Here is a 12,013-nt window from a genome sequence, read left to right as displayed (position 1 = left end):
CCAGACCGCAGCCTGACAAATACCCAAACATACACAATCGCACCATCCCACCCTCATTCTCACCCCCACTCAATCAAAGACGTACAAGAATGCCACATTTCACTCATACACCCGATACACACTCTATACCCCCCAGGTCCAGGACATGCATCCACCCCCTATTGGAGGCACCACACACAGGCACCACACACCCAAACCCAGGAGGTAGACCCAATCATTCTGAGGTGGAGAGGAGCAGGTAGCCAAGGCCCGGCCTGGGCCGCACCAGGACACCCGGCCAGCCCCCCACTGCAGAGATGCCACACCCATGACCACCCCACCACACCGCCAATGACCAAGTGCCCCCCCCAACTGTCCACCCCCCGGAATCCGGCAGCCACCCCGGCCAGGGGGCCACCCACAGGAAACAAGATCTGCTCCGACTTTCACTCTTTAAGACCTATAGGCATGGTTTGGGATCGGAGTGTGAGGGAGTGAAGGGGGTCAGCAACATGATTTGATGTAAGCTGCCGCCACACATCAAAGACTTGCTGAGAATGGGGTCATGTCAGAACATTCAGAGTGTCGTGACGCAGCGAAAAACCCGTATTTGATGTGAAAACCAGAKGAGAAACATAGACGGAAAGGGTTGGCATGAGCAACAACGAGACAYGTCGAAAACAATCGAGAGATATTTTTAACAGCTCCRAAAGTGGTGGCTGAATTTAAGTAGCTGTAATATATTTAAACTCGTGTTTCTCGAGTTTAACACTAACTACAGCTGTTTGTCACTTCTTTAAAGGGTGGGCATTATGTAAAATCAACTTTTTTGAGCTTTATATCATGTTATAATGTCATTCCCTCATCAAAACCATACAGAGTATTGCTTTGACTAACTTTTATTTATTCATTTCATTAAAAACAAAATCTACAGTATATACAATAGAAAATAAAAAAATATCCTATAAAATGAAAGGCAGCAGAAAGAAGAAAGAATATCTGCCCTTTTAATCCCAAGAATACTGTATAGTCAAACAATAGTAATTTACAAAAAAAAATTACAAAAAAACAACTTCAACTCAAACAACAATTTGTATGTTTTTACATATTCCTTCAAAAAAAACTAACTTTTATAATTCTCTTAAATATGAACATTGATCTGGCATTTTCGACATTAATCTCTAAACCATTACACAATCCTATTCCCTGGATTAAAGTAGACCAAACGGGTATGAAACCAAGGCTTCACACACATCTCTATCCTTTTAAGAAAATCACTACTCTTCCTTTTAACAAAATTTACTTGGATGTTAGAAGGTAATATGTTTTTGTAAGCCTTATACATAAACAGTAAAATATTATAGTCAAACAAATCATAGAATTTCAAAATTTTCAATTGATAAAATAATACATTTGATAGATGGTTGTAATCTTTCTAGTGATAATTCTTATGGCTGTTTTCTGTAAAACGAAAATAGGATTTGTAATTGTTCTACATGCTTTACCCCAGACTTCAATATAATATATCAAGTGTGGAACAATTATTGCATTGTACAACATATGTAGAGCTTTATTGTTGAATAAGTTCTTTACTTTATACAGTACTGGAATAGATTTAGCTACTTTTGTTCTTTAAATAATTAATGTGAGGTTTCCATGTCAGCTTTTCATTAATGATGACACCTAAAAAATTCATTTCACTGACTCTACAGATCTCAACACCATCAACTCTAAATGGAACATCAACAGTTTTCTTTCTATTACTGAATATCATATAATTATTAATAATAATTTATTAAGTTGAAACCAATTTTGTATTTTAACTTGTATTGTCTCCAACATTTGTTCTATATCTTTATCCAAACAAAAAAAGTAGCATCATCTGCAAATAGAACACATTTAAAAAGCCCTGACACATTTACCAAGTCATTCACGTATAAAACAAATAACTTTTGTCCAAGTATAGAACCCTGAGGAACTCCACATGTGATATTGTTCATATTTTTGATTGAATATGTTTTATGCATGAGCTGTGTTGGAATGTTGATTGTGTACAGCACTTTGGTTTGCTGTGGTGCCAAAAGGGCTTTACAAATAAAGTTGGATTGGACTGGATATTACAGAGATCAGATCTTACATCATTTATTTGAACAAACTGTTTCCTATCTTTCAAACAACTAGATACCCACTGTAATGCTGGTCCTCTAATACCATATTTATTCAGCTTTTCAAGAAGAATACTGTGGTCAATAGTGTCGAATGCTTTCTTTAAATCAACATTAACACCTCTAAACTCGTATTGACTGCTACTTAGTATATTTTGTTCAGCAAAGCAGCCAAGCTCCCGCCCCACAGAGCACCTCTCCTCCACACCTCCCCCATACAGCTCCACCAGAATAGCAGCAAGAGAAATATTTCTTTACAAATCACTATCATTTCTTTGCAAAATGTATCTTTAAAAATGGTGGGTGTTCATGATTTCATTGCAAAACACATCTTCATGATAGTCTATATTTATGGTTTCTTCACAAAAATATCACTTAACATTGGCTTGTATGTATGAAAGGATGACTGGGAGATAAATTTATTAACTGAAATGTCTTGTTGGAGCCTCTACTYGCTCTGGTTCTTCAGAAAATGTATTTTCAGGGTCTGACCTTGGATCATTCGAGTAAGGTTCAACAGTATTCTGAGTTGCCATTTTCCAAAACCTGTATTATATAATGTTGCTTCTTTTTAAAAAACAAAAACAAAACACAACATTTCTGCAAAAGTTTGTAAATGGCATGAATCATTGTTGTGAAGATGTGTTGAAGTGGGAGTGTCAGAAACGGTAGGAGGTAGGAGGAAGAGACGGAGGCCAATTTCAAGGCCTTTAGATAGGCTATGATGCAAAGTTAAATTTATTTTGATATATACAGCATTTTCATAACAACTGAAGGTAACATTACTTGATTGTGGTGTAGAATAGAACTATATGCCTAGAATATACATAATACACCACTTTTATAAGCACTTGTCCTATATTATGCACACAGTGAATATAAATATTTTACCTTACAGCTTTTGTTTGACATCCAGATGTTGAGTATTTTGCAGCCCCACCTGCTCATTTTGTGTTACACTTACTGAAAAAAAGTTAGAAATCCCACTTCTGTGGTAAAAAAAATAGTCTCAGGCCCATTCAAAGCAGAGGAAGTCAACCATTTCAAGCACCGATAGGAAGGTGGGTGGCAGAAGTAGGAGAGGTATGATTGATGGCATACTTCACAATGCACATTTCAAAAATTCAAGAGCCCTTTATATGGCTTTGTTGAAAGAGCTGACCTGAATTTCTCACTTCCTGTCACTTACCTGTGTGCTCCGAGACAAGCGCAGCTATAAATGGGAGCATTACATTCAGATTCACCTATAAAACTCAGCCCCATGCTGATTTTTCTTAACATTTGTGGAGTTATTAAAAATCTCATATGGTGCTTTTGTATTGTGTCGCACTCACCGAGGACGTGATAGCAATCGACACACATTCATGCACATTTTACACATCCCTCTTTCATCCGAGGTGCTCTGTTATCACAGAAAAGCTCAATAAAGCCACATGAGGTTCTYAACAAAAGCTTTTGGCAAGCAGAGTCTCAGGTTTTGTGCTTTCCGTACAGATCTGAGAGTTGTAATAAAGTACCTCAGTTCTCCCAAATTTATGCGTTCCAAATCTTGCCAAGCATTWTTGAGTTGAATTCTTATAATTCTCTGTTTTATAACATGTTTAATCAAAGCGTGCATCATGAGGAGAGCAGTCTCTGCAGCTCTGCATTGTTTGCGTGCTGATGGTGCTTTCAGAGAGACTGCTGAGCTGTAGTGGTTAATTGATTTTGTGATTAATGGTAATTATCGCTGATTACATCAGATTGAGGAGGACCCTCGAGGGGAAACCTCCATCATCGTGCGTCTCTCTGTGTGTCACTGACGAATCGTTTCTCTCGCTCACAGGTATCCCTTCCCCACCGTGTTCAGCAGCTGCAGCAAGAAGGACCTGACGGCCAGTTTTGAGAAAGGTGTGGGGATGTGTCTGTTTAACATGCCCGAGCTGAAGGTGCTCTACGGCGGGCAGAAATGTGGCAACGGCTACGTGGAGGAGGGAGAGGAGTGTGACTGTGGCGAACTGGAGGTGAGGCTGCTAAATAACACAATAAACTTTTGCTTACTTTAAATCTAGCTAAAAAACGTTCTTGTTACTAAATCATACAAACAGTTTGTAGCTCTCTCCGGGCAAAACTTTTGACACACATTAGCATCTCCAAAATTAAAAACAAACATTTTAAAGACATTGTGGGTTCTGCAAAAAGTGTATGAACAATAAATATCTTATTGTTGAAGATGCCAGCGTTTTACTAAAATCAGGTTGAGGAATGACGGCATCGTAGCCGATTTGGTCAGACCTTGAAATTCAGGTTGTGTGCTTTATCACGTATTATCCCACGATTTTGTGTGATTTGTTACCACTCAAACTATGTGATGTTGATGACTCTCAGGGTGGAAGGTCCCCTGCGGGTCAGTAGGGAGTCTCTGCCTCAGCTGGAGGACTTGTATCTGGGTGTCTTGTTCCTGACTGATGGTAGGATGGAACAGGACATGGATCTACAGATCTGGGCCTCGTCCTCAGTAATGAGGGCGTTGCTTCGGTTGGTCGTGATGAAGAAAGAGCTGAGTCTAAAGGAAAAGCTCTGGATTTACTGGTCTGTCTATGTTCCAACCTTCACCTATGGTCATGAGACGTGGATCGTGACCGAAAGAACGAGATTCTGGATACAAGCGGCGGAAACGAGCTTCCTTCGTAGGGTGGCCGGGCTCAGCCTTAGAGATGGGGCGAGAAGCTCCATCATCCGCGGGGAGCTCGGAGTAGAGCTGCTGCTCCTCTGCATCGAAAGGAGACAGTTGAGGTGGTTCGGGTGTCTGATTAGGACGCCTCCCTTTAGAGGTGTTCCAGGCACTCCCCATTGGTAGGGGGTCCTGGAGAAGACTCAGCAGTTGTTGGAAGGATTATATATCCTCTCTGGCCTAGGAACACCTCGGGTCCTCCAGAACGAGCTGGAAAGTCTCGCTGGCGAGAGGGATGTCTRGGTTTCTCTTCTAGACCTGTTGCCTGTTGCATAAGAGCTAGACAGTCCACAGCTGTGTCCGAATGGTTTTGTATTGCTCACTCAAACATTCACATGTCATTATTAACTGGTATTAGATCTGAATAGGTAAAGGGTAACGAACACTGCCTATTTTTTAACAACCTGACTACAGATAAGTGACAGAAGATGAATAATTGATTAGCTGTTACGTCACCTTGAATTAGGTTGATTATAAAAGTTCATCAGGGCAGTGGCTCAGTTGGTAGAGCTGTTTCCTCTCAGCAAGAAGGTTGCAGGATCAAATCCCAGCCCGGGACCTTTTCTAGATGGAGATCGCATGTTCTCTCTGGATGTGTGGGTTTTATTCAGGCACTACATTTTCCTCCCACAGATCAAAAACRTGACTGTTAGGCTAATTTATAACTCTAAATTGTCCCTAGAGTGAGAGAGTGAGTGGTTATTTGTGTCTGTGTCCCTGTGATGGACTTGTCCACTGTGCCCCTCCACAGTGACGGCTGGATATGGGCAAAGCTGACCCCAGTGCTCCTGAAAGGAAGAAGTGGGTATAGATAATGAATGGATAAAAGCTAATCTGTTGCAGATGTCCATCCAGTGAATATTTGTTGAAAAAGTTTGGTAACACTACAAACAAGGGCACAGGTCAAAACTTTATTGCCCAACATTCACATTTTTGTAAATGCTCAAAGGCTTTATAGCAGTTCATGCACACAGTTTTATTTTTGCTCCTTTTATAAYATTTCCAACGAAACCCACTTCAGAAGATCTGAACTATCATTTTGAAATCTACCAGCAAGGCTTTTTGTTTTATTCAGACACTTTCTACAAAACTCGAGTTGACGATACAAGTGGGATTTTATTTATTCTGAGCGCCGAAGAGGTGTTCAGGAGWAGTCCCTGTCTGACTTTAATAAAAGTCTCTGAAAGGAAACACAGCTGACAGTTTCACCCTGTCAGCTGGTGAATTATTTAAGTGAATCCACATCGACATGCACATATGTAATGGTTGCACATGTTGCTCACTCTTACGAGTGCAGGATGCAAAACCGCGGCGCAGCCGACAATTAGCAGAGGCGGGAACGTGGAAGAGACAGCTACTCTGATGAGGAAAGATGGTCTGAATTATGTAACAGCCTAAATGAGAGAAAGCCTCGTTGTCTTCTGTGATTTGTTTAGACTCTTATTTTTTGTGGGCAGTTCAGTTCACCGAGGGTTGAGCTGGAAACAAAGAGGCACCTCCAGCTCAGGCCAGCAGCAGTAATCAGGCTCTCATCTAACACCGAACCAGGCCGGACCAGACCAAACCAGACCTCTCCACCATTTAAAACAAAAAGCCCTCATTAAAAAGCCTGGATCCCATTCTTTACAGTCACAAGTTACTTCTTTTCAGAAGGACTCCTCTGCCTCTTTTGGCCCCCAGGGACCATGGGAAAGGCCCCTTTATGGTTTTCCAGCCTGAAAAGGGTTTCTGGAAGGCCCATCATGTCAGCCGTGTCCCCGGCCAGCTCCATCCATCTACTTCCTCCGGACTCTTATGGCACTCAGACGTACGGTATACTCAGACTATAATGGGGACACGGAAAGAGCCGATCCTCAGCGGTCCAGTCAACCTGCCTCTGTGTGAGATCATACAATTAGGCGCAGAATGATGCCAAATTTTGATTTATAGTGATTTTTTACTGACCAATAAGTTTTCCCCTGACTGGAAATGGCATAAACAGGTGGCGAACAAGGATAAGATGCTGCAATGGACTAAGTCTGACACTGTCTCTCCTGAAAAGAACAAACTGACTTAGATTCTTTCTTGGTAATCCTTAAGTCAATCTGACCAAACAGTCCTCATTTATATTTTTTGTCAGCCAGCTTTTTGCTTGTCTCCACCAGAATTCTCGCATATTTCGTAAAGATGATGATGATCTCCAAATATTTGTGGTTGAAAGCCTGCTTTTATAGATCTGGACTTTAGACTGTAGACCAGGGGAGGTTAAACTCAGTTACACAAGGGGGTCAAAAATCAAAACTTGGTCCAAGCCATGGCAGGAGGGGGTTTCTTCAGTCACTAAGATGGAGTTTCTTGGTGTGTGGGAGAAGTTGATCAAAAATACATTTTGTCTGTTTGGCCTTTGTGGGAATATTTTTTTAAAGACGTGATTGATCAAAGTGACTGTTTTGGGTGGGGTTTGAAGAAGCCAGGGCAGCTGGGGGGATATGTAGCTCAGTAGAAACGACCAGGAAGCACCTATATTTTTAAATGTAATATAATAGTTTTAGTTATAACATGAGACAGGAAGGTGCTAGCTGCACAAAATTTAAAAGCCGTACATTTGGAGGGATGTGTAACAATTCAGCTTGGTCAAAACCGCCCTATCCCTCCTGGAAAATGATTATTTTTATGAATATGAATAAAAATGTTAGTCATAACTTAAAACAGGAAGGTGCTAATTGCACCAAATTTGAAGTCATAAATTATATTTACATGTTCACAATAACTTTACTATTATATTTGTATTTTAAATTGCCCTCAAGAGAAGTCAATTCGCCAATCACATTTAGAACAGACCTCGCCCACACACCAAGAAACTGCTTGATCCATGGACAAATCTCTCTCTGAAAAAATGTCATATAATAAACAATTCTTCTTGGAATACAAATTTATAACTGTTATTTTCAATTATCTAAACCTTTTCGTTTATTTCTTAGAGATACATTTGAGCACAGTCCAGCAAATCAGTTGAAAAAAGATAAACTTTACTAAAAGTCTATTTTTTGCCATTAAACTAAGAGGAGAAAACAGAAAGAGACTAAATTCTCTGTTACTCTTTCCGCAGCAAAAAGCAAAGATAACGGAAAAATTATTTTTCTTGGCTTGACAGTCATGAACTATTTCACATTTAAAGTATTACCATTGGGACCGTATAAAATTTTAATAAGGACCAGTTTTGGCCTGCGGGCCTTGAGTTTGACACTTRCTCTAGACTGACCACTCCAAGCAGCTGATATCACATTTTGTTATCCATTTCATGACCACTGTAACTGAAATGTTTTTGATCGCTGTTTCCTGGAAAACTCAAAGCCTTTTTATCTGCACTTTATTGTTTTTCGCTTTGCTTCAAAACAAAAAAAAAAGGACAACCATCAGCTTATAATTTTTGATCTTAACTGTACGTGCACCGGCTGACTCACAAACACCAACACACCCAATCTTATCCAGAGAGACTTGATTAAATTCTGTCTCCCATCTGCATCAGAAGGCAGGGACTTGCTGATTGGTTCAGTGCATGGATTATGATAACAGCAAACGTGAAACAGATGTTCTTCCACAGCGTGATAAAAAAAAAAAAAAAAATAACGGGACATTATGGAGGTGTGTTGCAGACACGGCTCATCTCTCTGCACTGCAGAAAGACTGATTCGGTAATGTCTTCATGGGGKTTTTAATTGATTTAATTTATTTTATCCTGGAAAAAATGACTTATCAGAAGTTGTTAAATGTAATTAAAAATGTGAAGTATTCTGTTTATATCTTTACTCAAGATAATAAGAAGCAAGTGTAGAATTAAGAACCTTTATTGCACAATGTGTTACCAATATTTATTTAATAAGATAAAGCTTTGTTTGCTCATTTGGAGAATATTACACTGAAGCAAATAAGACCGATTTAATGTTTTTAATGCAAAAGCCTTTTTTGTTCATTTACATAATGTTCTAGTCTTCCTACGTTATTTTAAAGACACCCTCCTCCGCCCTGCAGACTACAGTCCTGCGGGGCTGCTTCCCTTCTGATAAGAAAGTCTAAGCTCTTACTCTGACGTGAAATATGATCTTTTTCTGCATAGCTGTCGCTTTTGTTCCTATAGCTTTCGTTTCCTTCCATTTCTTGTCTATTTAAAATGTTGTTTTTTTTGTGTTTAAAGGAATGCATGAATCCTTGCTGCAATGCTACTACCTGCACTCTGAAAGGAGATGCCGTCTGCGCACACGGGCACTGCTGTCAGGACTGCCAGGTACAGTGCGCTTGAACGCAGAACGATATTTGTCTGACGGTCCTCTAGAGCCGAACTTTGAATCTCAWTGAACGTTTTGCGGTGCAGCTGAAGCCAGCGGGAACCCCGTGCCGCGAGTCCAGCAACTCCTGCGATCTGCCCGAGTTCTGCACCGGCGTCAGCCCCCACTGCCCCGCCAACGTCTACCTCCACGACGGTCACTCCTGCCACAACGTGGATGGCTACTGTTACAACGGCATATGCCAGACCCACGAGCAGCAGTGCATCACTCTGTGGGGTAAAGGTGAGTAGAGAGTCTCCTCTATGAGTGGTTCAGAAATAGTTGTGAGCTGAAGGTGTTTTATAATGTATTTTGCAGGAGCCAAGCCAGCTCCAGGAATCTGCTTTGAAAGGGTCAACTCCGCTGGAGACCCTTATGGCAACTGTGGCAAGGATTCAAAAGGCTCCTTTGCCAAATGTGAAGCACGGTAAGAACTAATGCTCCGATAAAACTCGAAGCATACATTCAGCTGCTACATTACTTGAGATAAATCATTCCCCGCAGGAGGAAAACTTTTTAATGTGACTGACTGTTAGGGGAAAAAATAGCTGTCACATTCAGCGGTGGAAGTGATTATTATTTGCAGCCTCTAATTGAGGAACACACGGTCATTTAGTGTAATGCAGCAAGTTCCATCACCGAGACGGCACAGTTTGTCTGTTTAATTGGGCGACAGCAGCAGCAGCAAGGGAAGTTCTAACAAGAGAAAACAATGACGATGGAACCGTGTTGCTGAATTGTTTTCCCTGTCCTTATTCGCTGTTCATACAGAGACGCTAAATGTGGCAAAATCCAGTGTCAAGGAGGAGCAAACCGCCCAGTAATTGGCACCAATGCTGTTTCCATAGAAACAAATATACCCCTGCAGGAAGGCGGAAGGATACTGTGCCGAGGTACACATGTCTACCTGGGCGATGACATGCCCGATCCCGGCTTGGTTCTGACGGGAACCAAGTGTGGCGGTGGAATGGTGAGAGTTAAAACCTTACATTCAGTACACTACAAAGACATYTTAAGGTATTTTAGGGGTTACTTTACTTAACAGAAAAAGTAAGTAAATTTGTGCTTGGTAGATTCTACGTTGTAAAAAAAAAAAAGCTTCTTGGCAATAAATCTTAAATCAGACACCTGATTGGCAGCACCTGGAGGTACCACAAGCTCAAGTAGCAATAMAACGGCAAAATAAGCTGTTTGAAAGAGAAGATTTGGCTAATTTTTTCATATACTTAGGTCTACTGCTCATCCCATAAATGCATGTTCCTTACAAATCTGTCACCATTTAAAAGGGGWATTAACAGGCTTTTTAACAGTATAAGATTTACTACCAAGAAGAATTGTTACAACAAAGAAATAATCTACCAACACAAATTTCCTTATGTTTTGTGCAAGAGTACAAATAACCTTTTGTGTATTTAAATGTTTTCAAACACATTCAGTACTTCTCCCGCCTTTTTTAACRCTAAGAAGTTTGTCGCATAGTTAGCATTTTTATCAAAACACAACAAATGAAAGTTTGCAAAACAAAAATATCAGAAATTAAATGATATTTACATCAATAAAATTAGATGTCAGTTTTGGATTTAAAAAACAACACCTAGTCTTTTTATTTTCTTATTTAAAGCTTTGATCACAACTACTGGTCTTGCTAAGCTCACAAGAAAAAAAAAAAACTTGAGGCCTTTTATATGTGACTTGTGCTGTAAACATGCATAAAGTTTGTAGTTTTTTTCACTTGCCTTAAGAAATATTAAAACACATTTTCAAGGATTTACATTTAGATGTTTGTTTTCATCTGAAGACACTGGACGGCAGTGGGTCAAGGTACACTTCCTGTGCTTGCGCCCTGTTATGGCAATATTTATTTAACAACAGAGACAGAAATACGCTGGTCAAGAATGAAGGTACTCCGTGAGATGATCAGCTGAGTTTTATTGCAACAACAGGAAACACAGAGAACCTGGCCTGTCTCTGTGCCTCTCTGTCTGTCTCTCCACACTGCTCACTGTCTAACTCTCTTGAACACTGTGTCTCGAGAGGCCTCATATACAGCATTCTGTCATCTAACATCGTGTGAGAATGAACAACCAATCATAACCTGCCCCATCCTGATACACGGAAATAGGTCAACTTGATGCTGACGTCCGGAAGGATATCACAAGATATGAACAAGTGTTCATATCTTCAGGAACAGGAACAAGTGGTCAGTGTCAAGGTGATACAGAAAATAAGAATTCCACAACACGCCCCATTTGTCTCACAGCATAACTACAACTAACTCATTCTTTCATTTCTTAAACCTTCATTTTTACATCCACCACCCTCTCACTKTGTGACAACAAAGTATAAACGGCTTTACTTAAAGGGCGTGACTAAGATGTTAAGGATTTTCTCACTGCCGTTTATTCTTGCACTGGCTCGGACACTTTATGGACTCCCCATTATTCAGTCTATTTGGCATCTCCCGGTGCTCATCAATTTTAGCAGGAGGTCACTTTACTGATTTACTCACTCCAATTACTCTAATTTACTTCTCTATAAACCTCCACCCATATGAAGCATCCAGCCTCTTCCTTCTCCTCCCATTACTCTGTGCCAGCTGCTGCTCGTCCTCACATTTAGCTCTGTATGGGTGCGGTGCCTTTAATGGGGCGATGCAATAACTTTTAAAGGATCAAATTTGATGTATTTCTGAAACACCCCAGTGGTAGCAAAATTACACTTGGTTATAGCTGAAGAGGAAATTCAGAAAAAATGCCAAGCTAGATGTGGCTTTTTTTCTTCCCTTAAAAAAATATAGATAGGTAGGTAGATAGATAGATAGATAGATAGATAGATAGATAGATAGATAGATA

At 40.3% G+C, this 12,013-nt stretch overlaps 1 protein-coding gene across 1 annotated transcript in view; it reads left to right on the top strand.

The window, feature by feature from the left end:
• Positions 1 to 12,013, top strand: part of adam12a (ADAM metallopeptidase domain 12a) — a 113,294-nt gene that overhangs the window by 93,227 nt on the left and 8,054 nt on the right. Inside the window, exons 12-16 of the mRNA XM_014007047.1 lie at positions 3,970 to 4,147; positions 9,032 to 9,121; positions 9,209 to 9,404; positions 9,480 to 9,588; positions 9,933 to 10,131. Of these exons, the coding sequence (XP_013862501.1) occupies positions 3,970 to 4,147; positions 9,032 to 9,121; positions 9,209 to 9,404; positions 9,480 to 9,588; positions 9,933 to 10,131 (772 nt within the window). The remainder of the gene's footprint in view (positions 1 to 3,969; positions 4,148 to 9,031; positions 9,122 to 9,208; positions 9,405 to 9,479; positions 9,589 to 9,932; positions 10,132 to 12,013) is intronic.

This window comes from Austrofundulus limnaeus, unplaced genomic scaffold (assembly GCF_001266775.1).
Source record: "Austrofundulus limnaeus strain Quisiro unplaced genomic scaffold, Austrofundulus_limnaeus-1.0 Scaffold39, whole genome shotgun sequence".
NCBI lineage: Eukaryota > Metazoa > Chordata > Actinopteri > Cyprinodontiformes > Rivulidae > Austrofundulus > Austrofundulus limnaeus.
The sequence above is the reverse complement of the archived record's forward strand: the minus strand, read 5'-3'. Positions and strand labels throughout refer to the sequence as shown.